The following is a 22,386-nucleotide window of genomic DNA, read 5'->3' on the forward strand; positions in this document are numbered from 1 at the left end:
GCTGAAACTCTCGGCTCGCTTAAACCTTTCCGCAGTCAGCCAATTTTTGACTGAGGCTCCGGGATCTGGAACGGAGACGGAACACACGGGAGATGACAATAATTAATTGAGTATTGTTCAGAGCCAGCAGTCCGTTTCCTTAGCAACATGACTCAAGACAAAGCCGAGAAAGCATCTTAGGTGACGAAAACCATCCACATCAAAAAGAGAGCAAAGCACGAGCTGAAAAAAAAACAGAAGAATGGGGGACAAAATGCTTCCGGCCCAAGAGGCTGCTAAGATCTATCACACTAATTATGTGAGAAATTCCAGAGCAATTGGTGTTCTTTGGGCGATTTTCACCATTTGCTTTGCCATTATAACTGTGGTCATTTTTATCCAACCCTACTGGATTGGGGACAGCATCAATACTCCCCAAGCTGGCTACTTCGGACTGTTTCATTACTGCATCGGGAACGGACTGACCAGGGAGTTAATCTGCAAAGGAAGCGCCCTGGATTTCAGCTCTATTCCTTCAGGAGCTTTCAAAACTGCCATGTTCTTCGTTGGCATCTCCATGCTTCTGATCATCGGCTGCCTCGTCTGCTTCAGTCTCTTTTTCTTTTGTAACTCAGCCACTGTCTATAAAGTCTGCGCATGGATGCAACTTGCCTCAGGTAAGTTTCCATCTCTTGTCATGCGGATTGTCGTTCTGTTATTCCACTATCACTCCCGCGTAATAAACCTTGTTATAATCAAGTCAGTTATTTCCAATGTTTCGAAGATCGGATCTTGCTTCGGAAATTTCATTTTTCAGTTCGCCACCTCTGCTTGGTTGTTAACGGAGATCTGTTATAATTGGTGATTTTTTCTTACGATCTTACCCATTCGTTGCTTCATTGCACGATAGATTCCTGAACCATTGCATATCCATTGCATGTGTGGTAAAAGTTATCGTGTGTGGTAGGGTTATGGACCCATGGCAGAAGATAATTTGCAATAAGGAGAATTCTTAGAAATGCATCATTTATGTTTGTAAAGGAAATCTCCAAAATCGGCCTACAGTTTTAAAGTCACTGGATAACAGCTCTTTTTCCTACTTTAGTTGATCAACAGTTAATGCTACATTACTAGTTTGATATTGACTGGCGGTTCGAAGCCTTCAATATATTACTTTTATTATTTTAACACCAGTTGCTCAATGTTATTACTGACTTTTCCAATAAATATATATCCCAATAAAACTGGTAATAACAAACTACCATGAATATTTTTGGTCTGTAGTTGAGGATAATGAGAAACCCATCATCAAAGTTTATTACATTATTTGAACTTCAGAAGCTCAGATATACATTTGAAGATCACAAATGCTTTGAATGCTATTATAGTGACAAGTGGTCTGTCTACACCTTCATGTCTCCTATTGCTACTCCTTCCTTAAAGCAAAAGTAGAGCCCAATAATTGGAATAATTTTTCACATTTCCTGCGTTGGTTGATAAGTGCATGGTCATACCAGACTTAAGTTCCCGTAAAGCAATATTTTTAGTACTTACAGCAACAGGTCACCACCATATCCAATTGCTATTTATGTGAACATATATCAGTGGGAACAACTAATGGATGACTCATTCACCACCTTATTGAAGTCTTGACAATTTCTTTAAAAGTAATAGGAAAATTACATACAGTAGTAAAAATGTACATAGTATTTAGTCTCAGAAGAGAAAAATATCCAGAAAATTCAGTATGTAAAATTATAATAAGACTTGAATGGGTTGGAATAGCAAGTGATTAGTATAACATAATACTTAAAATTGAATAATTTGAAGAAAAACATTTTTCTTGAAATTCTGCCTTTAAAATACACACACACACGCACAGACACACACACACACACACACACACACACACACACATGCAATCTGAATCTTTACTGCTCCATTTTACTATCAAAGTTAAGATTTAGTGCTGCAATTATGAAGAGTTTAGGCAGAACAGACAACAAAGAATAAATCTTTAGTGATATCACATGGGGCTTTATATGAAGTACATCCAATCTTTTGGCACATGAATTGATGAGAGTAATCGATGAGGTAATTATATCGGAATACACCACCTCATTTTCCATAATAATTTTGCAGAACCAATATTTAGTAACGTTTGTCAGGGCTCTGCAAGTGATAGGTAGGTATCTTGAGGCATGCCTCATAAAGCTGAGCTTCCCCATTAGTAGTTTGAGTGTGCCATTGATTGAACAATGATCTGGGCACATCTTGTACATGATGATTCCTTCAGGCTACTTCATCTTTCAAAGCAAACCCAGAAGGTATCTGAAATACCAAGTGTTAGCAGAATAAAGCTGAACAGTCTTCAATTGTACGGGATTCAGCTGTCACCAGAAAAGTCCTCTTCACTGCAAATAATCACACACACGGTGTTCAGGTGGCTATCCGAGCTTTTTGTGTAAACCTCATGTTTTTTATTTAAAAAGAAAACAACTGTGTTGAGTAGTTAGCTGGTATGAGAACAGAAACAGCATTATGCATGTCAGTCATGCTGAACTAGCATGGAGTTATGATGTCTTAATTACACAATTGTCACCAGTGCTATATATACAAAATACAATGAAAAAATACTACATAATCAGATGTTAGAGTTGTCCATTGCCTCCAGGATTAATGCCCACAAAGTACATTCCTTCTTTTAACAGTGGAGGACCATTTCATCATGGATACCCGACAATCTCCATGATATTTGTTCCAGCTTCATTGCCTTAAATGTTAACTGTATTTCTAATCACAAATGCTTCCTGCCCTGCTGAGTAACTCCACTGCTTTCCAATCTTATTTCTGTTTTTCAACATCTGTAGTTTTTGTTTTCTTACTAACAAAATCTGACCTTGTAGCTTTGCCAGACATTAATTTGCTAAAAAATAATGGCTGTGTACAGTGTTCATTTGTGTGAGATATGTCATGAACCCTGTACAAAATGTAAATAAGGTGAACACCATGGTCATTTTTATCACACCACCATAATGTGTTCTTACCTCTAAGCCAAAGAGAAAGCTGGAATGGCTTGTAGTAATCTTACAGCAAACCAGACCTGCCTAAAGAGAGGATTGCTCATTTGGTGGATCAGCTCTTCAATTTCAAAATGATCAATCTAATTTTTCCTCTCTGCCGGTGCATTAGAACGTAAGAATTCAAAGCAATTACAATCCATTTGGTTCTTTGAGCTTGCTCCGTCATTCATCAAGACTGATCTTCTACCTCGGTACCTTTGATTTGCACGGTGCCATCCTTTGAATGCACTCAGTGACCAAGCCTCCACAATCCTTCAGAGCAGAGAATTTCAAGAAAGTTTTCCACTTCTGGAGTGAAGAAATATCTCCTCTGTCCCCGATGCTGCACAACTTATTCTGAGACTCTGATACCTGGTTCTCGACTGTTCAGTCAGAGAGAAAATTCTCAAAGCATCGTACCTGTTGTGTTTGAAATAAGTTTGAACACTTCAATGAGATTTCTTCTACATTTTTAAATTCTAGAGAATACAGCCTGGTCTATTGAATTATTCATCTTGTGGGAAATGCACACTCACAAAATCAGACTAATGAATCTTTCCTGCACCCATTTTGATAAGCACATCCTTCATTAATGAAGGAGATCAAAAACTGAACACAATGGACTAGGTGCAAAAGTTCCCATTTAAGTGCAGTAATAAAGAGCTCAATCCTGTTTCCCATTCTAATGTTTCCTGTTTCTGCTTGATGTCTTTCAGTGAACTCTGCCCCAGGTCACTTAGAACTTCAGTATTACCCAAACTCTAAATAGTAAAAATACTCTGTTTTTCTATTTTGTACATCAAAACTAATAACTTCCTATTTCTCACTATGTTCCATCTGCCACATTTTCACCCATCCATTCAATTTTCTGTAGTCCAATGAAGCCTAGAGTCATAGAGAAATACAGCATAGAAACAGGCCCTTTGGCCCACCTCAACCATACCAAAACCATTTAAGCTGTCTACTCTCATCGACATACACTGTGACCATAGTCCTCCATATCCCTACAAACCATGTACCTTTTCAAACCATGTGCTGAACACTTGTGCTGGCAGCTCATTCCACACTCTCACAACCCTCTTGAGTGAATAAGTTTTCCCTCATGTTCCTCTTCAACTTCTTACCATTCACCCTGAAGCCATGATGTTTAGCTGTAGTCCCACCAAACCTCTGTATATCCGTACAGCCTCTGTACATTTTCCTCCCTACTCAAAGATAAGATTATAAGCCAATACTCAAATATCATGCAAATTTTACATCAAGAATGACATTTCCCTTGGCTAATTTACTGATTAAGTTTGGGAATAGCTGAGAACTGAGCAACAATCCCTGTACTATTCACAGCCTGCCACCCAAAAATAGAACACAGAAAGAACATAGAAAACATACAGCATAATACAGGCCCTTTGGCCCACAAAGCTGTGCTGAACTTGTCCATACCTCAGAAATACCTAGACTTACCCATAGCCCTCCATTTTTCTAAGCTCCATGTACCTATCCAGGAGTCTCTTAAAAGACCCTATCATTTCCACCTTCAGCACCACCACCGGCAGTCCATTCCACGTATTCACTATACTCTGCGTAAAAAAACTTACCTCTGACATCTCCTCTGTACTTACTTCCAAGCACCTCAAAACTGTGCCCTCTTGTGGCAACCATTTCAGACCTGGAAAAAAGCCTTTGACTATCCACACAATCAATGCCTCTCATTATCTTGTACACGTCTATCAGGTCACCTCTCATCCTCCGTCCCTCCAAGTAGAAAAGGCCGAGTTCACTCAACCTATTCTCATAAGGCAACTCCCCAATCCAGGCAACATCCTTGTAAATCTTCTCTGCACCTTTTCTGTGGTTTCCACATCCTTCCTGTAGTGAGGTGACCAGAACTGAACACAGTACTCCAAGCGGGGCCTGACCAGGATCCTATATAGCTGTAACATTACCCTTCTGCTCTTAGATTCAATCCTACGATTGAAGAAGGCCAATGCTCTGTATGCCTTATTAACCACAGAGTCAACCTGTGTAGCAGCTTTGAGTGTCCTATGGACTCGGAACCCAAGATCCCTCTGATCCTCCACACTGCCAAGAGTCTTGTAATGATATATTCTGCCATCATATTTGACCTATCAAAATGAACCACTTCACACTTATCTGGGTTGTACTCCATCTGCCACTTCTCAGCCCAGTTTTGCATCCTATCAATGTCCCGCTGTAACCTCTGACAGCCCTCCACGCTATCCATGATGCCCCCAATCATTGTGTCATCAGCAAATTTATTAACCCATCCCTCCACTTCCTCATCCAGGTCAGTTATAAAAATCACGAAGAGTAGGTGTCCCAGAACAGATCTCTGAGGCACACCACTGGTCACCAACCTCCATGCAGAAAGTGACCCAGCTACAACCACTCTTTGCCTTCTGTGGGCAAGCCAGTTCTGGATCCACAAAGCAATGTCCCCTTGGATCCCATGTCTCCTTACCTTCTCAATAAGCCTTGCATGGGGTATCTTATTAAATGCCTTGCTGAAATCCATATACACTAGATCTATGGCTCTACCTTCATCAATCAGGCTTTTAAGGCATGACCTGCCCTTGACAAAGCCATGCTGACTATTCTTAATCATATTATACCTCTCCAAATGTTCATAAAGCCTGCCTCTCAGGATCTTCTCCATCAACTTACCAACCGCTGAAGTATGACCCACTAGCCTATAATTTCCTGGGCTATCTTTACTCCCTTTCTTGAATAAGGGAGCCACATAAGCAAATCTCCAATCCTCTGGAACCTCTCCCATCCTCATTGACGATGCAAAGCCCATCGCCAGAGGCTCAGCAATCTCCCTCCTTGCTTCCCACAGTAGCCTGTGGTACATCCCATCCGGTCCTGGTGACTTATCCAACTTGATGCTTTCCAAAAGCTCCAGTACAACCTCTTCCTTAATATCTACTTGCTCAACCTTTTCAGTCCGCTGCAAGTCATCCCTACAAACACAAAGATCCTTTTCCATAGTGAATGCTGAAGCAAAGTATTCATTAAGTCCCTCTGCGTTCTCCTCCAGTTCCATACACACTTTTCCACTGTCACACTTGATTGGTCCTATTCTCTCACATCTTATCCTCTTGCTCTTCACATACTTGTAGAATGCCTTGGGGTTTTCCTTAATCCTCTCCACCAAGGCCTTCTCATGTCCCCTTCTGGCTCTCCTAATTTCATTCTTAAAACTGATTTATTTATCTCCACTCTTTGTTTTCTGTTTGATAACCAAATGTCAGTATGTTACTGTTAACAGTATGCCACCAGGTGCTCTAATTTAATGATCTACAGTATCTCCTGTAATGGACCTTATCAAAGGCAGTGTCAAAATCCAAAAACAAAACATACGATGGTTCCTTCTTATCTTCATTTGACACGTCCTTAAAGAGCTTCAGCAGAAATATTTTGTTATTACATCCTTCATTTCAGTGTCTAGCATTTTCTCTACTATTGGTGTTAGATTAAAAGATCAACAGCTTATATTTTTTTCTTATTGCTCCTTAAATAGTGGGCTCACATTTGCTGTCATCTGATGCACAAAAACTATTCCAGAACCTTTTGACATTTTGAAGACAGTGAAGTGTTCATCACCTCTTTCAAATGTCTAGGATGTTAATCAATAGATTCTTGCATTTGATCAACTTTTAGAGTGAATTTTAATTAGTCATTTCTTTAAATTCCACTTTTTCATTATGTGTTTGCTCTGTGGCATTCTTGGCAGTTTCTGTGTAGCCTCTTCCATGAGAAAGCAGTTGTTTAACTCAATCAACATGTCCGTATTCCAAATATAAAGTTTCTGTTTTCAGTCTGTATTTCATTTGTCACAGCTTGAGCTCTTTGTACTAGTTCCCCTCGGAAAAACTACAGACTGACTATTCAAGCATTGTTCTCTTCAGCTTTTGAATGCAAGTTACAAGTTTGCGTTGCCGCATACCTTACCTTAGCACACCTCTGCCTGTAGTTCATCCTGCGTGGTTTCCAATTAAAATTTCTGTTGAAGAGTCTCTGACCAGAAATGTCAAGTCTGTTTTTCTTCCCATAGATACAGTAGGATTGCCGAGTATTTACAGCATTTTCTGTTTTCATTCAAGCCCACATTCACTGGACAGTTCTACCTGTGCCTGCTGCATGTGCAACCAAAAGTGTAGGGCCTGGTAGTTTCAGCGTAACCCACCTCTGCTCATTTATTCATGCAAATTAACTGATGACAAACTATTATTTTATTTTGATTTGTTCTTTTCAAATATTCCCTTGTCATGCTATTGCAACTTATATGTAGTAATACATTCTTCATTCCTGTCCTCTATTCTAATTTCCTTCACTCTTCTGGTTAAATTCCTAACCATGTATTCCCTCACTATTGGTTCTCCAATTAGTAGTAGCAATTCTTAAATAAATGTTTGAATATTTTAAAAGAAATTTAATTTGACTAGCTACAGAGAGACAACTGATTTTTATGATAATGTTATTTAAACAGAACTATTGGGTTTTGCTGTATACCTATAATTTATGTGTGCCGATTTTATTCCAATAGAATGCAATTTGTTATAAATCTGAGCAATCACAATCATAATGGCAATCTCAACATGTACATATTAATAGTTATTTCTTGCCAAGGCAAGTACTCACAGTAGCTGTCCAGCTACTTTCACCCACAAGCAATAACATATCATCAGAACTGTTAGCATAATCACATGAATTGTGTATATGACAGCAGGAAGCAATATCACCACATTTTACAGGGCACTCACTTGAGAAAGAAAATTGGTAGCCTTTAAACGATTATGATAAAAATAAATAAATTTTAAAAATAATTCTGCTGATCCAATACAATTCTTGACAAGTATCTTCTTCACAACAGCTCTCAGCACTTTAAATTTGAGTGCCCTTAAAAGTCTTATGAATTTGTCTAGCAGTATGTTAGCAAACGAACTTCAGTTTTGATAAGTGTGAAATAGTACATTTCAGAAGAGAGGCAAGTAAGTTCAAGTAATTTAATAAAACTGAAATTTACCAAGTAAACAACAACACACACAAAATGCTGGTGGAACACAGCAGGCCAGGCAGCATCTATAGGGAGAAGCGCTGTCGACGTTTCAGGCCGAGACCCTTCGTCAGGACTAACCAAAAGGAAAGATAGTAAGAGATTTGAAAGTAGTGGGAGGAGGGGGAAATGCAAAATGATAGGAGAAGACCGGAGGGGGTGGGATGAAGCTAAGAGCTGGAAAGGTGATTGGCGAAAGTGATACAGAGCTGGAGAAGGGAAAGAATCATGGGACGGGAGGCCTCAGGAGAAAGAAAGAGTGGGGGAGGAGCACCAGAGGGAGATGGAGAACAGGCAAACAACTAAATATCCCAGGGATGGGGTAAAGAGGGGCATTAACGGAAGTTAGAGAGATCAATGTTCATGCCATCAGGTTAGAGGCTACCCAGCCAGTATATAAGGTGTTGCTCCTCCAACCTGAGTTTGGATTCATTTTGACAATAGAGGAGACATATTTAGTTGTTTGCCTGTTCTCCGTCTCCCTATGGTGCTCCCCCCCCCCTCTTTCTTTCTCCTGAGGCCTCCCGTCCCATGATCCTTTCCCTTCTCCAGCTCTGTATCACTTTCGCCAATCACCTTTCCAGCTCTTAGCTTCATCCCACCCCCTGCGGTCTTCTCCTATCATTTCACATTTCCCCCTCCCCCCACTACTTTCAAATCTCTTACTATCTTTCCTTTCAGTTAGTCCTGATGAAGGGTCTCGGCCCGAAACGTCGACTGCGCTTCTCCCTATAGGTGCTGCCTGGCCTGCTGTGTCCACCAGCATTTTGTGTGTGTTGTTTGAATTTCCAGCATCTGCAGATTTCCTCGTGTTTGCTATTTACCAAGTAAAGTTTATTTATGAAATGAGAGACATAAAGAATTCTGGCAAAACTCATCTCACCTGTCTTGTGTAGCTGGATCCTAGACTTCTGTGAAATCACCAGCAGGTGATAAGAGCGGGCTCCCTCACCTCCACCCCTCTGACTCTCGACACAGAAGCCCCTCAGGGCGGTGTACTAAGTCCCTTCCTTTACTCCCTGTATACCCATGACTGTGTCGCCACCCACAGCTCTAATCTGCTAATTAAATTTGCCAATGACACTACATTGATTGGCTTTATCTCAAACAATAACGAGGTGACCTATAGGGAAGGAGGCATCTCTCTGACACAGTGGTGTCAAGAAAACAACCTCTCCCTCAACTTTGCAAAAATAAAGGAGCTGTTTGTGGATTACAGGAGGAATGGAGATGGGCTAACTCCTACTGACATCAATGGATCTGGGGTTAAAAGGGTAAACAGCTTTAAGTTCCTCGGCGTCCATATCACCGAGGACCTCACGTGGTCTGTACACACCAGCTGTGTGGTGAAAAAGGCACCTCAGACAGTTAAGGAAGTTTGGTATGGGTCCCCAAATCCTAAGAACTTTCTACAGGGGTACAATAATGGGCATCCTGACTGGCTACATCACTGCCTGGTATGGGAACTGTACCTCCTTTAATCACAGGATTCAGCAGAGAGTGGTGCGGACAGCCCAGCGCATCTGTAGTTGTGAATTATCCATGATTCATGACATTTACAAAGACAGATATGAATGTAAAAAAGTACCAGTTTCCTGGTTACATCGGAAACACTGATCCGATAAATTTGGATTAAATTTTTTTATTTTTTGTGGTGTAATATATAATTGATGTAGAAAATTATACTGCACTAATCTTAACCGAACATTTATTGTATTTGTCATACTGTCAAGGCATAGTCTTGACCAATTTGTTTCTTCAATTTTAATATTCAAATCACTTTCCCATTTTTGTCTTGACTTATGGACTCCTTGCTTAATTACCTGTCTTTGAATCAAATTATACATGCAAGATACAAATTTTTTGGTCTTGCTCTAAAATTCAACCTTTTTGGACAAATTTAAGACTTTTACTGGAACAAATTACAGGAACACAATTTCCTCATAATCCAATATTATTTTTACTAGGTGATATTGAAGGGATAAAACCGAAACTCAAACTAAATAAGTATCAGAAAGAATTTATAAAAATTGCACTGGCAGTAGCCAAAAAAGCTATTGCAGTTACTTGGAAATCGGATTCATATTTAAGTATAGATTCTTGGAAGAAAGAAATCTATGGTTGTATTCCATTAGAAAAAATTACTTATAATTTAAGAGATAAATATGAAACATTTTTGAAAATTTGGAGCCCTTATTTACAAAAGATAGGATTAAATATATAGATGCTTTTAAGATGAAACAATTGGTTATTAGGGGGAAGAAATAAATATACATATTAAAATTATTACGAACTCCATGGAGCATGTGGAGATCTTCCAACCACCAGGCATTCATTCTTTCTTTCTTTCTTTCTTTCTTTCTTTCTTTTTTTTCTAAGGGGCAGTTAGGGGGGAGGGGTTAAGGGGAGGGGGTATGGGTTATATACATTGTTTTTTTCATACTTTGTAATCATTTAAAAATGCAATAAAAAATTATTTAAAAAAAAAAAAAAAAAAAAGACAGATATGAGAAAAGGGCCCGAAGGATCACTGGGGACCTTAGTAACCCCAACACAAACTATTCCAGCTGCTATCATCCGGGAAACATTACTGCAGCATAAAAGCTAGGACCAACAGGCTCCGGAACAGCATCTTCCATTAGGCTATCAGACTGATTAACTTACACTGATCTGAGTGTATTTCTATGATATATTATCAAATGTCCTATTTACTATAAATTATTATAAATGACTATGATTGGACTTTGGACATGTAGATGGAGACATAATGTAAAGATTCCTCATGTACATGAAGGATGTAAGAAATAAAGTCAATTCAATTCATTTCTAATGTTCTTTTGATCTTTGCTCAAACTGACTTATGTACAATTCTATACACACCAAGACGATTGACTCAATCTCCTCAGTTCAATGGGAAACCAAGTATGGACAATAGGTGCCAGATTTGATTGCAACATTCACATCTTGTGAACAAGTAAATAAAATGATGTATTTCCTTGGAAAAGAATGATCACATTTAATCTACAAGAGCACATACACTGTAGGCTTAAGTATAATACGGAGTGGACAACCCCATCTGTCAGGATCAATTGCTCATTTCCATGTTCAATCTCAAGTTTAAATTGTTTTTGGAATTTATTGGTTGAAGCAAGGTGAGAACAAAAAAAAACACAACTGAGGAGAACCAGCGAAAAATGTTCCAATAATTACTAATGCTTTCTTGCTTCTGCAGACATGTGGTTAGAGTTTAACAAGAAGAGTGAAGGCTTGTACTTAGGGGTAACCTTAGAGAATAATTTGACCAAGGGTTTTGCATGTCTGATTTATCTCCTGCTCTGATCTAACAAAACTACTCTGGGCATCAGAGTCTGCATGAATGGAGAGACCCAGAGTGTTGCATCAGATTATGTTAGTCTGGTAATGCAAGTGCCACTTGATACTGACAAAGTTAATACCTTCATCACCTGCATTCTCCCTGGTTCCAAAAAACCTTTTCCATAATCGTTTACATGATCTACATGATCTCCAATGCCAGTCAAACACAAATAGACAAGATAGATGCTGCTGGCTATTTACCAGAGCAACCCCTCACATGCACTTCTCTGTTGCTGAAGTCAATCATGAGTAAGTGTTTGATTTTGTGGCTTTGCACGTCTTTCCATAAGTGCAGAGTGTCATCAGCTAGACCTCCAGGACCATTCATCAATGACATAGACTCTATTTATTCAACGTGAGCTGAAAATAGATGGATGCATAGATGTGTGTGAGATTCTTCGGCAGCCATTGTGATGTATTTTGATAACAATGTGACTTTCTGGCTGGCTCCTCCAAGACAATGGGTATCCAGTTTTGATCCGTTTACCCCATATATTTCCTTATGACATAGAAGGCCATTTTGGACTGTTGAGCCTTTGCTGGCTTACAGAGCAATTCTATTTCCCAGTAATTGTCCTTGTAATCTATTGTCACTTATGGGATGAGCTGATGGAAAGGTGGGAAAATAAAATGGGATTGCTGTAAATAGGTGATTGGATGGCAAAAAATTGGGGACCAAATGGCTTGTTTCGGTGTTGCATGAATTAATAATTATTCCCATATTCTAACACTCATCTATACAAAAGAGGCAAATAACATAATCAATTAACCTACCAAAATAAGTTGAAATGTGATTTTTGTGTTACATAATTGAGGAACTGAACCAGCAAAGCATAGGAGAACTCTAATACAACATAACTGAGCAAGTTAGCAAATCCAGTATCAAATTCATTATTTTGATTAAAAGATACAAAATGCTGGAGGAACTCAGTAGGTCTGGCAGGTCTGGTAACATTTATAGAGGGAAATAACAGTTGATGTTTCAGGCCAAGATTCTTCTTTGGCACCAAAACGTTGACTGTTTATTCACCTCTGTAGAAGGCTGTCTGATTTGTTGAGTTTCTCCAGCAGTTTGTACGTGCTGCTCAAGATCTTCAGCAACTGCATAATCTATTGTAGCAATGGATATTTGGATTGGAGTGTTACTTTATTCACTGGAGCTAAAATTGACTCATTCATGTTTTCATCAGAATCATGGTCATAATTTATCGGGAAGACTGAAATCATACGTCTACTTCTGGATTTTATGTGCTTCAGTGGACATCTAATATCTTGGCAGATTGACTTCAAGGTCTGAGTCTAACAATGAGAGAGGAAGACAGATTTGATAATACTGATATACCCCTATATACTGATATAGATTTGACAATACCCCTAGATCATGACCCCACTAAGGAGCACCAGGCCGTTGTCTCTTATACCATCACTAACCTTTTCAGCTCTGGGTATCTCCCATCCACTGCCACCAACCTCATGGTTCCCAAACCCCGCACTTCCCGTTTCTACCTCCTACCCAAGATCCACAAACCTGCCTGTCCAGGTAGACCTATTGTCTCAGCTTGCTCCTGCCCCTCTGAACTCATTTCTGCATACCTTGACACTGTCTTATCCCCTCTTGTTCAATCTCTTCCCACCTATGCTTGTGACTCTTCTCATGCTTTGAATTTTTTCAATGATTTTAAGTTCCCTGGCCCCCACCGTCTTATTTTCACCATGGACGTTCAGTCCCTATATACCTCCATCCCCCACCGAGATGGTCTCGAAGCTCTTCACTTTTTTTTTGGATTCCAGACCTAACCAATTTCCCTCTACCACCACTCTCCTCCGTCTAGCAGAATTAGTTCTTACTCTCAATAATTTCTCCTTTGGCTCCTCCCACTTCCTCCAAACCAAGGGTGTAGCCATGGGCACCCGTATGGGTCCCAGTTATGCCTGCCTGTTTGTTGGCTTTGTGGAACAGTCCATGTTCCATGGCTATACCAGTATTCATCCCCCTCTTTTCCTTCGCTACATCGATGACTGCATTGGCGCTGCCTCTTGCACACATGCTGAGCTCGTTGACTTCATTAACTTTGCCTCCAACTCTCACCCTGCCCTCAAATTTACCTGGTCCATTTCCGACACCTCCCTCCCCTTTCTTGATCTTTCTGTCTCCATCTCTGGAGACGGCCTATCTACTGATATCTACTATAAGCCTACAAAGTCTCATAGCTACCTGGACTATTCCTATTCCCACCCTGTCTCTTGCAAAAAGGCTATCCCTTCTCACAATTCCTCCGTCTCCACCGATCTGCTCTCAGGATGAGGATTTTCATTCCAGGACGAAGCAGATGTCTTCCTTTTTTAAACAAAGGGGCTTCCCTTCAAATACCATCAACTCTGCTCTCAAACGCATCTCTCCCATTTCCTGCATATCTGCCTTCACCCCATCCACCCGCCACCCCACTCGGGATAGGGTTCCCCTTGTCCTTACCTACCACCCCACCAGCCTCCAGGTCCAACGTATAATTCTCCGTAACTTTTTTTTATTAGTTTTTTAATACATTTTCTACATAACTACAGATAAAAAACCCCAGATCAAAATGAAGAACATTGATACAGTGCAAAAATATACAATAATAATATGATACAAAGAAAGATAATTGAGAAAGCACCCAAATTGAAGACATGTAAAATTAGTATCCTCCCCAAGCCCCGCAACAAAAAAAAACTCCAGACCAACCACAACACAATATAGAGAATATAAATCAGGACAATCAAACCCCCAAAACTGTAAATACACTCAGCAACAGAAGATATTAATGCCTACTACCAAAAAAAAAGGAGCTGAAAGCAAGGGACCGAAAAAAATCCTTAGTTAAGAGGAAGGTTATGAAAGTACTCAATAAAAGGTCCCCAGACCTTATGGAACTTTAAGTCTGAATTAAGAAGTGAATAATGAATTTTTTCAAGGACTAAGCAGGCCATAATATCGTTAAGCCATTGAGCATACGTGGGCGGGGCAACATCCCTCCATCTAAGGAGGATTAAACATCTAGTCAGGAGAGAGGCAAAAGATAATAATTCTCCGTAACTTCTGCCACCTCCAACGGGATCCCACTACCAAACACATTTTTCCCTCCCCACCTTTCTGCTTTTCACAGGGATCGCTCCCTACACGACTCCCTTGTCCATTCGTCCCCCCTACCCCTTTCCACCGATTTCCCTCCTGGCATTTATCCCTGTAAACAGAACAAGTGCTACACCTGCCCTTACACTTCCTCCCTCACCACCATTCAGGCCCCAGACAGTCCTTCCAGGTGAGGCGACACTTCACTTGTGAGTCGGCTGGTGTGGTATACTGCGTCCGGTGCTCCCGGTGTGGCCTTTTATATATTGGTGAGACCCGACGCAGACTGGGAAACCGTTTCGCTGAACACCTACGCTCAGAAAAAGCAGGATCTCCCAGTGGCCACACATTTTAATTCCACGTCCCATTCCCATTCTGATATGTCAATCCATGGTCTCCTCTATTGTCAAAATGAATCCAAACTCAGGTTGGAGGAACAACACCTTATATACTGGCTGGGTAGCCTCCAACCTGATGGCATGAACATTGACTTCTCTAACTTCCATTAATGCCCCTCCTTCCCTTCTTACCCCATCCCTGACATATTTAGTTGTTTACCTGTTCTCCATCTCCCTATGGTGCTCCCTCCCCTTTCCTTCTCCTGAGGCCTCCCGTCTCATGATCCTTTCCCTTCTCCAGCTCTGTATCACTTTCGCCAATCACCTTTCCAGCTCTTAGCTTCATCCCACCCCCTCCGGTCTTCTCCTATCATTTCGCATTTCCCCCTTCCCCCACTACTTTCAAATCCCTTACTATCTTTCCTTTCGGTTAATCCTGACGGAGGGTCTCGGCCTGAAACGTCGACTGCGCTTCTTCCTATAGATGCTGCCTGGCCTGCTGTGTTCCACCAGCACTTTGTGTGTGTTGTTGTTTGAATTTCCAGCATCTGCAGATTTCCTCATAGGTTTAGTGATTAGTGTAGGCAAGTCAATCCAAAGAGAGCAAGCAAAGAACCTAGGTTAATTTATAGGGTGAGAAAATTAAAAAGTAGAGAAATGTTAAACTTGTGTGAATCTTGGTGCACTATAATCTGCTGTAGTTTCTACATTACTTTAAAATGAAAAATGACTAGATTTTACCAGAAGTGATATGCAAATCAAGAGGTCAAGTAGTCAGAAAAGCCTGGAGTTCTAGAAAAGAGTAGAAAGGACTAGTTTAATAGAGTAATCACAAGTATAATACTTCAATTCCAGTGAAGACTAGAACTGTGATATTTTACTAAGATATTAAATGTAATGAGGACTTCTGGAAAAATCTTATTTTCCTAGTGGAAGGTTAGAATGTGTGACTTGTTTTTACAAGAAATAGCAGAGTTGGGTGGATATCTGGAGAAGCACCAGGAGCAGAGAGGAACGGAAGGAAACATTAACAGGGGTAAATGACGTTAGTTGAGAAAAGATTCAAGTGGAGCATTAAAAACTGATACCATTACTTATTACTGTTCAATTTTGTAAATATAAAAGTGCTGACCTAGAAGTTCATCCCTGTTTTGTACAACAAGATGTGCTAAATAGTCAAAATGTTAGTTCTTTTGATTTTAAAGTAACTGCTATATTGTTGTTCATTGAATAATACAAGTAATGGTGGGAGGAAGAGTTCAAAGAAGAAGGTGCATTCAGACTCGAGCTGAACATCATGACAGGATGATTGTGCTAGAAATATATGAGTGCTGTGACTTCAGGCATTGTAATGTGCCTGAGTGATGAGTGAAGGGTAAGAAAGTAAAACCTTCCGTCTTTGGTCAGGCCCTAAATGTTTCCTTGCAATGGATCGATATTGTCAATGTGCACATGACTACCAAGCAGCTTGTTGACACAGCATCCTACATCATGGTGAGAAAAGAATATTCTTCCCCACTTGTCACCATCAACAAGTTCTTAAATTTGCATTCAATGAGTTTTCAGTGAGGCATCTTTCTTTTTCAGAAATTGCCATCCAGTTGTCTGCAATCAATGTATAGCCCCTCTAAAAAAAGTAGCTGCCTTTTGATAGCATCAGTATCTCCTATAATTCTACTGGATTACACTTTTCTCTGTATGTTTTGATATGAGTTCATGTAATAGATAAAGCTAATAATTACCTTTATCTTTACTGTCACTACTAGGAAATCAAAGGCTTGCGTTACCTGCTTAGCAATGATCGAGACTCCTTGAACATTTTCACTCAAGAGGTACACATGAAAAATGTGTACAATCTACATAGAACTGATCATCCATCGAATTTTCTCAATTACTGAAATAGTTATAGGTTGGAGGACAGATGTTCAACTCTACATCAAATCAATCCAATTTATCCCATTTCTTGGCTCCTTCCCAGTGGTCCTGCAAATTCTCTCTATTCAGACACCCAACCAACTCATCTTTGGATCTGTACATCTATATATTTATGTGCTCTTGTAGCCCTTTTAGAATTATGCCCTCCAGGTAATATCGCTTCTTATCATTCTTCATTCCAAATCGTAAGATTCATTGTCCTCCTGTCCTTCCATTCCACTAGATTCTTTGTTCTTCATAGGTCTACTGCTATTCTTCTCAGTTCACTATACCCCCAAAGAACTATTGACAATTGAAACATTGTTCATAACAGATGAGCTATCTTTTTTATCTTCTCATAGATCAAAATATGCTCAAAACTCAATGATTTAGATAAGACTAAAAGGCTTGGATAAGACTTGGATAGGCTGAGTGAGTGGGCAGATACTTGGCAGATGATGTTTAATGTGAATAAGTGTGAGGTTATCCACTTTGGGAGTAAGAACAGGAAGGAAGATTATTATCTGAATGGTGTAGAGTTAGGTAAGGGAGAAATACAAAGAGATCTAGGTGTCCTTGTTCATCAGTCACTGAAGGTGAATGAGCAAGTGCAGCAGGCAGTGAAGAAGGCTAATGGAATGTTGGCCTTTATTACAAAGGGAATTGAGTACAAGAGCAAGGAAATCCTCTTGCATTTGTACAGAGCCCTGGTGAGACCACACCTGGAGTATTGTGTACAGTTTTGGTCTCCAGGGTTAAGGAAGGACATCCTGGCTGTAGAGGAAGGGCAGCGTAGATTCACGAGGTTAATTCCTGGGATGTCCGGACTGTCTTACGCAGAGAGGTTAGAGAGTCTGGGCTTGTACACGCTGGAATTAAGGAGATTGAGAGGGGATCTGATTGAAACATATAAGATTATTAAGGGATTGCAAAAGATAGAGGCAGGAAATATGTTCCAGATGCTGGGAGAGTCCAGTACCAGAGGGCATGGTTTGAGAATAAGAGGTAGGTCATTTAAGACAGAGTTAAGGAACAACTTCTTCTCCCAGTGAGTTGTGGGGGTCTGGAATGCACTGCCTCAGAAGGTAGTGGAGGCCAATTTTCTGGATGCTTTCAAGAAGGAGCTAGATAGCTATCTGATGGATAGGGGAATCAAGGGATATGGGGACAAGGCAGGAACCGGGTATTGATAGTAGATGATCAGCCATGATCTCAGAATGGTGGTGCAGGCTTGAAGGGCCGAATGGTCTACTTCTGCACCTATTGTCTATTGTCTATTGATCTATTAGGTGAATTCCCTTTATTTTTGTATTTTTTTTAAATCAAGAACTAAAAACCTTTATCCAAGTTCATAGATTTTTTTACTATTGATGACATGAAGGGCTTAATGACCTTCCATGTCATTAAACTTTCGAACACAGTCAGAAAACAGCATTGAGTGTTATATTTACATGTTGAATGTGGCATGATTTTTCAAACCAAGGTGCCTTTATAAAACCCTCTAAATGTAAATGGTAGCAATTCTAATTATACTTTCCAATAATAATTTAGCAACTGTGATATCAGATTGTGGATAGATTTTAGACTATGTTGTACATAATTAGATCCCTGGTGAGTAAACTTAGAACAGTCTAGTTAAACCTTTATTCAGAATGGAAAGTCTATGCATCTTTGGCATTCTTTTCCTGAGTATATTCACTTTAAAAAAGAAAATTTGTATTTTCAGGTTGTTTGAGTATCACTTTAGCTAAGCGATGTTGCTCTTGCATTTTAATTGGAAGGTTTTACTTAATGCACCAATTTAAGCTACAGTTGATCATCTAGGCTGAAAAACATTATTGCTGTGCTGATGGATCACTGTATCTATAGTGGTAGCATGTTCCTGTTAGGATGTTAAGATACCAACCATCCAGATCCTCTGACAGCATTTATAGAAGAGTGGAGTGTTCGCAATATCCTGGCTAACAGTGATCCTTCAAAGACCACCAACGTAACAGAGAAGCTGGCCATTTTTTTTTTGTTCTGTATGGATCTGTTTGTTCAAATTGAATGGTTCAATTTAATATCAGAGAACGAAATGTTGGTTTCGGTGCCTATTAAAACATTGCACCATACTTACATACTTTAAGTGTTTTTTCCCACTTTGAAGTGATTGCCCTGAACCTGCGAACTACCCAGTCATCGGTACATTATCCACAGATTATGATAAATGGGAAAGATCTTATATGAATGTGAAATATATTTAATAAGCAACAGCAACTTTCCAAAAAAGATGCATTTAGTAGGACTATTAGTAGGACCTTAATAGATACGTTTTAAACATAGTTGTTGCAAATATTTGTTCCTTCATATGTGTGTTGACTATCAGTTAGAGGTACATATGTGAATCAAGTACAATTTTTAATGACTGAATTATTTTGAAAACCCCAGTAATAACTGGCTGAAGAAATCAGCATCTGCATGAAGAAATACAGGGATTCAATATCTTACAATTCTTGAAGAAACAACTGACATATATAAATAAATGTACTGTTACTTTTGTGAGCCTCTTACAAATATCCTTATTGTACTGATCAATGGGGAGGAATTAGTGATAAGATAAATTGCCAAAGAAAATGCAATTTACGTACATACACTTCATAGTAATTGTGCCTCAGAAATTTGAAGACAGAGCAAAAATGTTTCTAGATGCTGTATGTTAGGTCAATCGGTAGTGTAATTCTTGAGTTTGTGGAGACATTTTAAAAGTATCAAACAAATAAGTTTTAATCTGAAGGGCAAGAGGTAGGAAAAACAGTAGCCAGCTTGGATTTGTCCATATAGAGTAATGGACAAAAATTAGCTTAAAAAAACAAGCTTCCAGATTTTGGATTCTGCATGCTTTTAACATGACAGGTAACATACAGCAGTTTGAGTATGGTGATAAACGTTTAATATTTAGCAGTAAGATCGGAAATCAAATAAGAAAACGCTAAGGGCTAAAGAAACATCTCTGTCCATCCAATTTTCCGATGCAATAGGAACATTATGTTAACTTTAATTTACAGGGCTATAAAAAGAACTTCAATTATTTCATAGCAATTAGACCAATTTGAAACTGTTTCAGACATGATTGGATTTGTGCATTTCTGGTCATACACTACACCTTATTACTGCACTTTGCTTTCAGTAATATGAAGCAGGACAGGAATTTTCATTCTTTATTAAACCAATATTGTAACCAATGCATCTAATGAAGCTATATCTGAATCGAGAGTGAGTGATTCTGACGCTGAGGGCCCAGAATGGAAAATGCTTTATATTGCTCTTAATGTCCCTTACCTCATTAAGCAAAAAAATTTTTTAAAAATGGATCTACGGTATGTCCTGACACCATTCTACCTAAATGTTAAACCAATACAATAAAATTTTAAGGATTTCTTTTATCTCTTTGCTCCTTTTATCTTCCCCCACCCATGGTAATTTTGCCTGACCAATTTAGTTCCCTAATAACTCTCAAACGCTAGGCTTAAGAGGCTGTTGTGTTCCTGCACAGTGCCTTGGGGATATAATTACAGGTACAAATATATCAATACTTGCTTCAAACATGACAGAAGGCAACTCTTTGCTTGCCTTCAGCCAAACTGGTACAACTGTAGTTCAAGCCTCCTCATAGTTGGCCATGTCTCAAATGCACAACGTGGAAATGTTCTTTCTGTTTTGTGCAGTAATGCACAGCATGTTGAAATCTGCTTCTCAAAGTAGTGCAGATGAAATAAAAACAAAGTACTAAAGGAAGACTGCAGATCAGACAGCATTGTGAATAGAGAAGCAGAATTAACATCTCAGGACAATGACCTTTCATCAGCTTCGAAAATTCACCCGTTAAGATCAGAAAAGATGAGGCGTGTAGGAGGGAGATTAAAAACCTAATTGAACGGTGCCACAACAACAACCTATCACTTAACGTCAGCAAACCTGAAGAGTTAAAAAGCTAAAAAGCGAGATTATCAACTGCAGGACAGAGAAGCCCATGGAATTTCCATGAGCCATTCCTCATAAGGGATCAGAATTAGAGAGGGTCAGTGACTTTAAATTCCTTGGCATAATTGTATCAAAGGATTTGTCTTTGGACCAGCATGTAAGTGCCATCACAAAGAAGATACAACACTTCATATGATTCAGCGTGTCATCTAAAACTTTGACGAACTTCTATAAATGCACAGAGGAGAGAATCCTGCCTGGTTGCATCAAAGCCTGGTAACATCATTGCCCAAGAATGGTAAAGCCTACAAAAAGTAATGGATACAGCCCAGTTCATGACAGGAAAAACCCTACCAACCACTGAGCACATTTACATGGAGCATTGCCACATTGTCAAGGACCCTCAGCATCCAAGCTGTCTTCTTGCTACTACTATCAGATAAAAGATAAAAGAGCCTTAAGTCCCGCACCACTAGGTTCAATAACAGTTATTACCCTACAAATATCAGAACCAGCATGGATAATTTCACTCACCACAACCCTGAACTGATTCCACAATCTACAGACTCACTTTAAAGGACTCTACAATTCATGCTACCAGTGTTATTTATTTATATTATAACTATTCTTATTTGCAAACTTTGTTTCTTTTACATGCTTGTTGGTTGTCAGTCTTTGCTTATGTATACTTTTTCGTTAACTGCATTATATATTTTATTGTCTTGTAAATGCCTGTAAGGAAATGAAACTCAGGATCGTACCGAGTAATGTATATGCACTTTGATAATAAATTAGAGTTTGAAACTGGCATGAAAAGTACTCAGTATAAAATCTGAACATCTTGTCTAGTCAAAGCCTTTTTTTTCAGAAATACAAAAATTGGTTCAGTAGCTAGATTGTATGATGTAAATAGCAATATCCCAGCATAATCGTGATACAACAATCAACCATATCCAGTCTTTATTATTTTAGACAATTATTATTATACACCCTATTAATTCTCACTGGTGGTTAATTCTCACTAAGCAAAACATTAACTGATAAATGGAGTAAAATGAAGGGAAAGCCAAAGGGCTGCCTCAACACAGTTTGTGTGACTTGATGACCTTGTTTCATTATCTCTGCTAGAAAATATTTCTAATGTTAATTTCCAGATCATAGAGTGAAGCAAACCTATCAGTTTCAAACGTGCATGGTTGTGAATGCAGAAGGAGTTTTCATTTCTTCCATCTGGGTGATTTCATTACATGCTAAATGAGGAAGTTAAGTTGACCTTTTCTTTGTTTTCAGATGTAATTTTGATTGATTTTGGTGGTACAGTACATCCAAAACCTTTCTAATATGAAAGCTTACTGCATGTTTGGCACTGAATCAGCACATCGCATAAAAGGAGATTCTTGTTCTTTTTTGTAGATGTGGCATTTGTACAGATGGAGACGTTAGAGGGAGAGAAGCAAACAAACTAAGCTCCTTGCTAGCCCTATATTATTAAGATGAAAAGGAGTCGTTATTTTTACAGTTACAGTTTTGATATATTGTATAATTAAGTTAAAAACAAATAGCATGGCA

General features: G+C 39.2%; 1 protein-coding gene across 1 annotated transcript in view; it reads left to right on the plus strand.

Annotated features, from left to right (window-relative positions):
- The first annotated feature begins 253 nt into the window (after positions 1 to 253).
- The window catches only part of LOC132380906 (LHFPL tetraspan subfamily member 5 protein-like), a 99,370-nt gene continuing 77,237 nt past the window's right edge, over positions 254 to 22,386 (plus strand). The window contains exon 1 of the mRNA XM_059949824.1: positions 254 to 656. Within this exon, the coding sequence (XP_059805807.1) occupies positions 254 to 656 (403 nt within the window). The remainder of the gene's footprint in view (positions 657 to 22,386) is intronic.

This window comes from Hypanus sabinus, chromosome 25 (genome assembly GCF_030144855.1).
Source record: "Hypanus sabinus isolate sHypSab1 chromosome 25, sHypSab1.hap1, whole genome shotgun sequence".
NCBI classification, from domain to species: domain Eukaryota; kingdom Metazoa; phylum Chordata; class Chondrichthyes; order Myliobatiformes; family Dasyatidae; genus Hypanus; species Hypanus sabinus.